The sequence below is a fragment of the Chiloscyllium plagiosum genome, chromosome 23 (genome assembly GCF_004010195.1).
Source record: "Chiloscyllium plagiosum isolate BGI_BamShark_2017 chromosome 23, ASM401019v2, whole genome shotgun sequence".
Taxonomy (NCBI): Eukaryota; Metazoa; Chordata; class Chondrichthyes; order Orectolobiformes; family Hemiscylliidae; genus Chiloscyllium; species Chiloscyllium plagiosum.
The window spans coordinates 27,491,034-27,503,306 of NC_057732.1; the positions used below are offsets into that span (position 1 = coordinate 27,491,034).

At 37.7% G+C, this 12,273-nt stretch overlaps 1 protein-coding gene across 1 annotated transcript in view; it reads right to left on the reverse strand.

Moving 5' to 3' along the window:
- LOC122561705 (transcriptional regulator QRICH1-like) overlaps window positions 1-12,273 on the reverse strand; it is a 37,665-nt gene that overhangs the window by 6,075 nt on the left and 19,317 nt on the right. Inside the window, exons 3-7 of the mRNA XM_043713734.1 lie at window positions 9,565-9,736; window positions 5,491-5,645; window positions 4,333-4,447; window positions 1,510-1,618; window positions 1,063-1,214 (exon numbers count right to left, since the gene is read on the reverse strand). Coding sequence (XP_043569669.1) covers window positions 1,063-1,214; window positions 1,510-1,618; window positions 4,333-4,447; window positions 5,491-5,645; window positions 9,565-9,736 — 703 coding nt within the window. The remainder of the gene's footprint in view (window positions 1-1,062; window positions 1,215-1,509; window positions 1,619-4,332; window positions 4,448-5,490; window positions 5,646-9,564; window positions 9,737-12,273) is intronic.

Consider the following 12,273-nt stretch of genomic DNA (forward strand, 5'->3'; position numbering starts at 1 on the left):
ACCCCAGGGAAAAGACTTTGCCTATTTATCCTATCCATGTCCCTCATAATTTTGTAAATCTCTATAAGGTCACCCCTCAGCCTCCGACACTCCAGGGAAAACAACCCCAGCCTGTTCAGCCTTTCCCTATAGCTCAGAATTCTCAAAACTGAGTCAAGATATATCAGTAAGAGATTTAAAATGGGGTAAGGAGGAAATAATTCATATTCAATAACTTTTTGTAACTGACTGCATTCAAGATTAGACAAAATACTTATTGGTGGCAAAGTACATACAACATACATGTAATGCTTCAAACCGACATTTCAAGCTTCTTTTAGCAATGAAGGTAAATAATGAACAATAATTACAAAGTTTAAACAGTTGTTTATTGGTAACTAACTAGGAAGTCGACTTGAAACTTCATTTATACCCGTTTCTAAACTCATGACCTCTACCACCCAGAAGGACAAATACAGCACATAAGACTATAACAAATGGGAACAGGCCATTTAGCTTCTCAAGTTTGCTCCACTCAGTCGGGTCACAACTGAACTGACACTCATGTCCACTCTCCTGCCTTTTTTCCATAACCCTTGATTCACCTACACAGCAAAACCATCACCCACAAGTATCCCTTAAAGTTACATTATCCTAAATTGAAACTACATTAATTAATTCTTCACGGTCACTGGGTCAAAATCCTAGAACTCCCTAAAAGCATTGCTGGTGAACGCAACCCACCAGACTACAGCAGTTCAAGAAATCCGTCATCAAGGGCAATTAAGTAGGTTAATAAATGCTGGCTTAGCTCATGATGCCCACATTCCATGATCAAATAAAACAATTCTCTTTACTCATATATTGGGCATCAAAACATGTTACCACAAGTCAGCTTATCATCACAACCTTTTATTGTAATTACAACAAAAAATATACACTTCACAGCTATGGACATCCTAACATATTTTACAGCCAACAAATTACAATTGTGATGACGTATGAAGTAATGTAGGAAGTGGTAGCCATTTTCAAAGAGCAAATTGCCATTTTCAAAATCAGTTCTTTAAAAATGTAGACTACCTTTCTGTCCAGCTTGAAGTTGTCCATATAATCGCAGATATCGTATACTAGAACACTTATCCTTTGAATTGCCTGGATTCTTTTTCATCTGCTTTAATACTTTGGAGAAAGCTAATTTAGAGTGTTGTTCGACTGTTTTAAGCATAAAGTACCTGTGAAAACATTTCGCCGAGTTTAAACGTATATCTTACTAAATTAAAAATCTTGTTTCTATTAAAGTTAAATGATCTGCAGAATTATTCTGTATTAGGGAACAACAGAAAATTTAGCTTTGTGCTCATTTTCTAATCCTGTATTAAAAGTAAAATATAATACACAAAAGAACCAGCCCCCTTTTGTAAAAACAGCAATTTCCACAATATATCTAACCCATCAAGTGCAGTTAATTATAACAGATTAATCCTTAACTGAGTAATTTCAGGCAAATAATGAAATTGCAAGTCATACTTGGTATTGAAATACATTAGCGTGTACAAAAGAGTAGCTGGAGAGTGTGCTCCCAATTGCTTACAATCCCAAAGCATCTCCTCAGTAATTCGACTTGGAATGACATAACCTGTCAAAACAAAAAAAAAAAAGTGTTCTTAATTTTTTAAAAGTACAAAGCTTGTTGGGTTAGTTTACTGTGAAAAGAAAAGGACGGAATATGTAACCTTGCATTAAAATGTTTTGCTGGCAAATTGTATACAAATTCTGTACGTAGTGCAATAAATTTTATACTGCTACTCTTTCAATCAGCTGAAATTGAAATTTGAAGAAGCAACCTTAGTTTTTTGTCTCTAAATTTTATGGATTTATTAGCTATGTAAAGATTGATGTTTAGAAATGAAAATAAACAGCATTAAGATTTAAATCATATCAAACCCTGTTTAAAAAGATTACTAATTTTGGCAGATTGAACATTAAAATTCACAAATAATTCCAAGGTAACTGTCATGTTCATTTCAAGTAAACTTGGAAACAGAATCTTTAAAATAACTATGATATCCAATTGTTCAAAAGGTAGTGAGGTTTATTTATTTTATTTTGAGTTGCAAATGTCCCTTTCTATATGAAAGAGGACAATGTAGACGCCTACAAATTAATCATTTCTCCAAAGAGCCAACATAATTCATTTATTCACTGAAGATACAAATTAGGAGTGCTCAAATTGTATGAAGTCGTCCTCACTGGCTACATTTGTTTATCATTAATGGGAAGTTTTCACTTTATTTTGTCCACGAATAAAAAGTTGCCATCAATTGGAATATAGCCCAAAAATATCAACACTAGAAGCCAGCTGAGTTCCGCTTGCCTTGACAGCAGAACACAATTATAGGCCTCATAAGAAACAAACAAACATTCTTAAAAATTGTGGGGAAATGTTAGATTATAACAACCCAATATCTGTTTGAAGTGGTCAGTGCATTAACAGAGCATGGAGCAAAAAAAAATCATTTAATTCAAACACCACTCTTAATCACTGAACCTACAACTTGCATCATTCAGAATCTCTGAAAACCATTACTAATACAATTGATTTTTTAAAGTTTAAATGTATAAGAACACCAATTTTCAATAAGTCAGAAACAATTTCTGCTGAAGCTATGTATGCATCGATCAAAAACAGCCCAAATCTTTTCAAATTTTAACATACATTCAGTATAATATTTCTAATGAGTAGCATGAAAGTGAGTCAGAAAATTGTTTGCAAGCTGAGAAAATGCAGCTTTGTGATTCACTAAACCATTCAGTATATAACGAGAATACAGAGGAACCTCAATTATCCGGCATTTCATTCTCCAAATATTGGATTATCCGGCAAGATTGCAAGGTCCCGACGCTTGACTAATCTATGATATCCGGCATTCGATTAACCAAACGAAATACTCCCCACACGTGTCCTTCGGGTAATTTGGGTTCCTCTGTACCGCTCTCAACCACTTCTCCCAATAACCCCTGTCTCTCCCAAGGCAGCCACTCACCAACAGTTTGCGTTCAAATAGCAATTTTGACGCAAGTCTTTAGTGAAAGCATAATTGGACAAAAAAAGTTTACTGAATATAATAAATTATGAGAATAACAGAGCTTCACCACAGAGGCAGGTTTAAAGGTCTTACAAGAAGTAAAGGATAAAAGGAGTTGGCGAGGCAGCAAGTTAGGGAGGCATTTCAGGAGCTTTGGACACAGACTATGGCACTAAAAGGCTTATGCATCTTAACCAAATATTTAAAAAAACTCAGTCAAGCATTTCAAAATCAAACATCATCTTAATATGATTTCATGAGATGAGGATGCTCCTGGCATGACAAGTATTTCTGCCCCCAAGATGTTGGTGAGTTTAAAATGGGTCACATGGGAAAACAGTTTGTGAAGAGTTGCCTCAGTACTTTGCATAGGGTCATGTTCTGTTGTTAGTATACACTTTGTGAACTACATGCATGTACTGCTTGAATGCTGAAGTGTTGAGGTCACTTTGGTAATTTGACACAAACTTTGGTTCACCACCTTGCTGGTAATGAAAGATAAACAAAGGGAAAATTAATGTTTCTACCCATTTGAAGTCAAATAATTCCACTACCTGAAATGGCCTAGAAGTATCACATAAAATCATAAAATATATGTTACAATTACATGATTTCTTGTCACAAAGCGGCACGGTGGCACAGTGATTAGCACTGCTGCCTCACAACGCCCGAGACCCGGGTTCAATTCCCGCCTCAGGCGACTGACTGTATGGAGTTTGCACGTTCTCCCAGTGTCTGCGTGGGTTTACTCCGGGTGCTCCGGTTTCCTCCCACAGTCCAAAGATGTGCAGGTCAGGTGAATTGACCATGCTAAATTGTCCATAGTGTTAGGTAAGGGGTAAATGTAGGGGTATGGGTGGGTTGCGCTTCGGCGGGTCGGTGTGGACTTGTTGGGCTGAAGGGCCTGTTTCCACACTGTAATGTAATCTAATCTAAAGGTTTCCTATTTTATATTTCTTTTTCTTCAGACACATTCATCCCTTGTAAAAGAACACCACTTTAAAAAAGGTGGAGAGAGAGGCAAGTACTCAAAAAATATTACCTCAGAAGAGCAGAGGAAAGAGATATTGTGCGATGATTTCTCACTCTAGAATAATCATATAGATATCAAACACAACATTATGTACTAAGGCATCAATATCAGACTTCAGGTTTAAATTTGACACCTTGAAATGATAAAATATTCCTGTAACAACTTAATGAACTCTGATGATCTACTTCCAATTCTATAAACCAATAACTACAGAAATAAATTACAACTCACCAAGTGGACTTATTTTAGGATGCCATTCTTTGAGCACTTCATGTAATTTTTCAGTAAATTTAGAATAGTAGAGATCGGCAAAAATATTATCTATTCTTCCATTTTCAAACATATGCTGTGAAACATATGAAACAGACAAAGTCATGAGTTCATGAGTCACAAAATTAGCATGCAGGTACAGCAGATAATAAAGAAAGCAAATGGTATGTTGGCTTTTATAGCTAAAGGAACAGAATATAAAAGGAAGGAAGTACTATTGCAACTATACAAGGTATTCGTGATATCACATCTGGAGTACCATGTAGTTTTGGTCCCCTTATTTAAGGAAAGATGTAGTGGCATTGGAGGCAATTCAGAGGAGGTTCACTAGATTGATTCCAGAGATGAGGGGTTTGTCATACGAAAAGAGATTGAACAGTTTAGGCCTATACTCTCTGGAATTTAGAATTACAAGGGGAGATCAAATTGAGCATTCAAGATGATAAAAGGTGTGGATAAAATAGATGTGAAACAGATGCTTCCTCTTGTGGGGCATTCTAGGAGAAAGTGAGGACCGCAGATGCTGGAGATCAGAGTCAAAAGTGTGGTGCTGGAAAAGGTCAGGTCAGGCAGCATCCAAGGAGCAGGAGAATGGACATTTTGGAGATAAACCCTTCATCAGGAATGAAGGGCTGATGCCCGACTTGCTGCCTGATGCTGTGCTTTTCCAGCACCACATTCTTAGACAAGAGGTATTAACCTTAGGATAAGGAGGAGCAAATTTAAAACAGGTTGAGGAGTTAAGGAGAAACTACTTCTCCCAAAGTTTATGAATCTGTGGAATTCACTACCCCAAAGTGCAGTGGATGCTGGGACAGTGAATAAATTTAAGGAGGAGTTAGACAGATGTTTAATTGGTAATGGGTTGAAGGGATGTGGAGAGAAAACAGGAAAATGGGGGTGAGAAGCATATAAACCATGATCGAATGGCCGAGCTGACTCAACAAGCTGAATGGCCTAATTCTGCTCCTATATCTTATGAACTAAAGTGAATAAAGCAGACACATCCATCAGCAGAATTTCATTCACTCAATTACTGAACAATTCAAAAAGGAGCATGGAACTACCAGCATAAGCATGTTTCTCCACCACCCAAAAAGGAAAGCATGCAAAACATACCTTCTGAATACAAAGAAAGAAATAATACAGCAAGTCTGCTTCATACGGGGAACCATCGGAATACCTTGCTTCTTTGGTCATCAAACAAAGTCCATAATTGAGCTCTACTAATGTTGCACAAAGGGCATCTTCTCTAAATTTCATTGGCTGTCGTCCTAATATGTAAAAGGAAAGTCTATTAAATTAACCAAAAATAACTTAAAATTTCATTAATCCATTCAACCACTGTCACGTTATCTAACATTTTTCAGCCTATATTAAATGAAAATAGGGATTTTTTAAAAATCGTAACGAACTCTAGACGAGGTGAACATTCAAAGTTTAAATTGTCAAAAATTTCAATGTTCAAGAAATTCAAGTTTTTTTTAATAAATATCACTAACAAATAATATGTGGATGCATTGTTTTAATTCTAATGCTTTTAAAGATGTGAACAAGAATACTAGTGATGGATAGAGAACGGCTGGGCAGCAGGAGACAGAGTTTTAGTGAAAGGGCGTTTCTCTAAGTGGAGACATGTGACCAGTGGTGTACCACAGGGATCTGTGTTTGGACCACTGTAGTTTGTGATATACATAAATGATCTGGAGGAAGGTATAGGTGGTCTGATTAGCAAGTTTGCAGATGACAAGAGACTGGTGGAGTAGTAAGGGGCACTGTCAGAAAATACAGCAGAATATAGATAGGTTGGAGAGTTGAGCGGAGATATGGCAGAAGGAGTTCAATCGGGCAAATGCGAGGCGATGCATTTTGGAAGATCCAATTCAAGAGCGAACTTTATGGTAAATGGAAAAGCCCTGGGGAAAATTGATGTACAGAGAGATCTGGGTGTTCAAATTCATTGTACCCTGAAGGTGACGACACAGGTAGATAGACTGGTCAAGGTAGCATATGGCATGCTTTCCTTCATCAGACAGGGCATGGAGTACAAGAATTGGCAGGTCATGTTATAGTTGTATAGGACTCGGTTTCGGCCACATTTGGAATACCGTGTACAGTTCTGGTCGCCACATTACCAAAAGGATGTGGATGCTTTGGAGAAGGTGCAGAGGAGGTTCACCAGGATGTTGCCTAGTATGGAGGGCGCTAGATATGAAGAGAGGTTGAGTAGATTAGGATTATTTTCATTAGAAATACGAAGGTTGAGGGGGGACCTGATTGAGGTCTACAAAATCATGGTTTGGCTTGTCCTAGGATGGATGTGTTGTCCCAGTCAAAGTGATGTCCTTCCTCATCCGTAACCCAAAGAAACCCAAACATATAAATAGAAAGCAGGAATTTTCACCATTGCTTCGCCTGAGGCCCACTGAATGTTACTTAGCAAGGTAACGAAACGTCTGGAAATGAACCTTGCAGCTCAGCGAGCAAACCTACATCCAGGAGATATGCATGGAAAGTTCTTTACAGAGAGGGTGATGGGTGCCTGGAACGCATTGCCAGTGGAGGTGGCAGAGGTAGGCATAATAGCATCATTTGAGATGAATGAATCTAGACAGATACACAAATGGGCAGGGAGCAGAGGGATACAGATCCTTAGAAAATAGGTGACAGGTTTAGATAGACGATCTGGATCAGCGCAGGCTTGGACAGTGGAAGGGCCTGTTCCTGCGCTATAATTTTCTTTGTTCTTTGATGTCAATAATGACTTTGAAAAATTAGAGTCCAATGGTGCAAAGAAACAACAACCACCAAAAACTTGACATAGAAATTCAATTACACATTTTCCAATCAAGAAGATTTTGACTGTCAGCTTTATGATGAAAATATTGAGATAATGCACCAACAGGTTTTGACTCAAACTTCATAAAATTGCTGAAAATTCAGAACCACAGTAGCTATCCTGCAATTAGTCAAATCTGCTGGACCACTGTATTACAATTAATCAAACAAAATATTTGATTTAGAGTTAGTCAAACACAAAGTAACCTTGAGATGCACAGTCTAAACCTTAAAACCAGCCTTATTAAAACTTCAAGTCTGGTGTTACTCAGTCGTTACACTGGCACACATTGTTAACATCACAGATCAATCAATTGTATACTTTACTCAACTGGCAGGTTAATAAAAACTGTTCCATTAAGTACTTCTATTACTGTAAACTAAAAAAATTACATGGCAAAGGATTGTTAACTATGAGCAGCTGCTAGATTAGACATCTTTTGTTTAAATAGTGAAGTGTTTCAATAATATTATTATAGTATAAATCTTTGCCTCAAAGATCAAGTTATTTCATTTAGCACAAATCTTCCTTTCCTCAGTTGGGTTTCGTACAAATGAAACAGTTTTATGACCTTACAATTTACTTTATGCTAATAAACTGGTGGGTTCTATCCTTATAATTCAACAAAAGCATTTCTTAAGAAGTTAAAAAGAACAGTATTCAAAATTGGCAAATTAAGCCATTTCTTACAAATTTTGGAACTTTTTTTGATTCTGTGTCACTATTGAGAAGAGAGATATCAGTATGGAAATCAAGTGGACAACTGTGATAAATGTTAACAAATTTAGGTGGATAAACTTTTAGTGGATTTAAAGATGGAGAAATTTCCAGGCTGAGATGAGATGCAGCCTTGACTGCTGTGAAATGAAAGGGAGGAGACTACACAGGCCTTTCAAATCATCTCAGGAAATAAGAGGTGCCAGAGGATTGAAAGACAGCTAATGTGATACTGTTATTTAAGGAGGATAGTCAGGATAAACCAGAATAAGCCAATGAACCCAACAACTAGTGGTAGGGAAATCTGTAGACAAAAAAAAAATTAGGATCAGAACTTCTCTCACCTGGACAATCATGGGATCAATAGAGGATAGTTAGCATCGCTTTGTGGGGAGATCATTAAAAAAAAACTCATTTGTTAAACAAAAAGGAAGAGGTTAGTAGGTGTGTGATGAGGGCAATGTAGTTGACGTAGTTTACATGAACTTCAGTAAGGCTTCTGAAAGGTGTCACATGGAACACTGTTAAAGATAGCCCTTGGGACCAAGGATAAATTTTTCAAATTGAATCCAAAATTTGGCTGATGACAGGAGGCAGAGGGTGCAGGAGGAAAGTTGTCATTGCGAATGGTAGCCCATGCCCAGAAGAGAACTGCAGGATTGGGTGCTGGATCCTTTGCAGTTTGCATGTGTAAATGAATGATTTAGTCATGAATATAGGGGTTTTAATCAATAAGTTCACAGATGACAAAGATTGGTGATATGGTAAATAGAGGAAGAAAGCTTTAGACTACAGGAAGATCTGGGCAAGCTTGTCAGATGGGCAGAATAGAAACAGATGGAGTTTAATCCTGAAAAATGCGAAGTGGTGCATTTTGGGAGGAATAACAAAACAAGGGAGTACATGATGAATGGTAGTCCCCTGGGTAGTGTGAACGCTGAGGTTCAGGGGGATCTTGGTGTATATGTACATCGATCTTTGAAGACAAGGTGTTAATATTAAGAAGGCATATAGGATAGTTGCTTTTGTTAGTCGTGTCATAAAATATAGATCGCAGAGGTAATGATGGGGCTGTATAGGATGTTGGCTTGGCCACCACAGTTGAGTACTGCGTTCAGTTCAGGTTGTCACACCATAAGAGGGATGTACCTACACTGGAGAGGGAATGGACTATAGTCACCAGGACATTGCCATGTCTGAAGGATTTCATCTATGAAGAGAAACTATATAGATGGAGTTGTTTTCCTTGGAGGAGAGAAGGCTGAGGTGGGACCTGACTGAGGTCTACACTCATATGTGGGACATAGATACAGGTCAGTCAAGTCAGAAAATAAACTATTCCCCTTAGTGAGGAGTCAATTACCAGGGAGCATACATTTAAAGGTAAGAAGCAAGAGGTTCAGAAGAGGTTTAAAAGGAGAAGATTTTTTATCCAGAGGGCCTGAAAGGTGGTAAAGGCAGGAACAATCACATTAAAGCAGCATTTACATGAACATTTGAAACATTGTAGTATACAAGGCTATGGGTGAAAAGAGCCAGAAAATGCAGTTAGAGTAGATAGGTGCTTGATGACCAGCACAAACATGATTAACAAGAGGGCCTCTTTCATTGCACTACGATATAAAATGAATTCTTACTTCCTGGCAAAGGGGGTTTATTTTCAGCTTCCTTCATTATTTCTGCATTCTTAACTTGAGCCCAGTTCTGCCAGACACTAGCCCCTTCTTCTGGTTTTAGAGAATCAGGAAGCATTAAATCAGCCTGCGCCTCAATTTGCTGTTCCGTTGTATGTGTCTGAATTGCTTGAACCTATATATACACAAAGAAAATGCCAGTATATGGTGTAAAATTATTCCACAAAATGCATTTACTTAGGCACTTGGGAGATAAAAGATTGATTGTTTCTGAATGACAAATAATTTATCTCAAAAGGCTTCCTCATGTTTAAACCACAGTATTAAGGAACATTTTTTTTAAGTGACAATTTTAAATCTAAGATCAGACTCAACAGACCAACAAAAAAGAATCAACTTTTGAACAGGTTATTTGTGCACATTATACAAATGGTCTGTATCAAGTTGCAATTTATATAACAAATTATCCTCTTCAAATATTAATATCACACTGTTTTATCCCGATACTGTAATAAACTGTCATTCATTGTCACATTGTTCAGCATTTCCAAGTGCAACTTAACACACAACTGAAGAATATCTGTTGTTGAAATGAATAAAATATGTTGCAAATCCTACCATTGACCTACCCATCCCCACCTCCTCAGTTTACTGTGCTAAAGACAATGACTGCTTTTTCAACTAATCATTACCCTTGTGTTGATTAAGAGCCAGTCTACACATGCGAGGGAGGAGGGAGGAGGGAGGAGGGAGGAGGGAGGGAGAGAAAATTTGTGGGAAGACCTACAGCTAATAAAAAAAAGGAATCCAAAAACTTTTCACAAGGCAGATGAATAGCAAACAATTAGTAAAAGGTATGGGGCCAATTATGAAGCAGAAAGAGACTTTACACATGGAGGCAGAAAGCATGACTGAGCTACTAAATGAGCACTTTGTAGCTGCCCAAGTCATAGTGAAAGAGATGGCATGTGTATGGGCTAAAAATTGATAAAGATGAGATATTTTAAAAACAGGTGTGTTTCCTTATAGCTATCCAGATAGGCAGAGGGAAAGAACTTGGAAATTCTGAAGACATTGGCCTTACTGTTCTTGTTTAAATACAGGAACAGCTGGCTTGACTTGCAAATTTTACACCCTAGTTCAAAAAATGGTTTAAGGAAAAACCCAGCAACCAAGGCCAATCAGCTCAACACTGACAATGGGAAAGCTTCTAGAGATGATAATAAGAGATAAAATCAACAGTTTTTGGAAAAATGTGAATGATAAGAAGCCAACATGTTAAATGGTAAATAATGTTTAATAAACTTTGTTGAATTGAAAATTGGCAGCACAGATGTCAAACTGCCCAACTGACAACAGTGGCAGTGAATGGTTGCTTTTTGAATTTCAGCAAGATACAGTGGAGTTTCTCAAAGGTTTGGTAATGGTACCCCGGCTTTCTTAATATATTAAGGAATGAGCTGGATGTGGTTCACAGGGCACAATTTAAAAATGTACAGATGTCAAAACTTGGAATTATTGTGAAATGTGAAAAGAATGGTGATAAACTTCAAAAAGGACATACGTGCATTAGAATGTAGACATAAAGCTGTCTAAATTTAATGCAGAGAATTATGTATCACTTCATTGTGGTAGGAAGAACAGACAATACAAAACTATAGCCAAACAAACATTCTAAAGCAAAACATTCTCTCTCTCTCTACCTTGCTCTTTGCTCTTTCATTTCTTCTCTGAACTTGCATGTGTAGACTGGCTCTTAACACAAGAGTAATGATTAGTTGAAAAAGCAGTCATTGTCTTTAGCACAGTAAACTGAGGTGGTGGGGATGGGTAGGTCAACGTGTCAACAGGATTTGCAACATATCTTATTCATTTCAACAATAGATATTCTTCAGTTGTGTGTTAAGGAACAAAAGGATCGGGGGTTAAATGCAAAAACCATTGAAGTTAGCAGGGCAGAGAGAAGAATTTTAAAAAGACAATCAGAATTGTGAGCTTTATAAATAGAGGTACAGACTGCAATGAAAAATGTGATGAACCATTACAAAACACCAGTTCAATCTTAAGTGAAGTGGCGTATAAATTCTGGATACTGTATCTTTGGAAGGATAAGAAAACTTCAAAAAAACGGTGCTTGAATGATTTGAAAGATTTTGTTCCAGAGAGGAGGGCCAAAATGTCCATGAGGAACAGAAAGTTGAGGAGAGATTTGATAAAGCTGTTCAAGATCGTGAGAGGTCCAGATTGAAACGTTAGGGAGAAATTGTGCCCATTGATGGAGATAGATCTGGGAAAGGATGATGTGACTTCGAACATGAGAAAGCCCAACTGAACTAGGTCCTGAGTGGTGAGGATGTATTTAGGTGTGTCCATGGACATTTTTTTTAAAAAATGTTCACTCATGGGATGTGGATGTCGCTAGCATGGCCAGCATTTACTATCCTTCCAAATTGCCCTTGAGTAGGTGGTGGTGAACGTCCTTGAACAGCTGCAGTCCACATTTTGTGGACTGACTCACAATGCCTTTAAGAAGGGAATGCCAGGCTTTTGACCCAGTGACAGTGAATGAATGGCAATATATTTCCAAGTTACGATGAAGAGTGGTCTGGAGAGGAACTTGCAGGTGGTGGTGCTCCCATGCATCTACTACCAAGCGAATCATTTAAGGATCTTTGGTGAACTTCTACAGTGCATCTCATAGTTGGTACACAC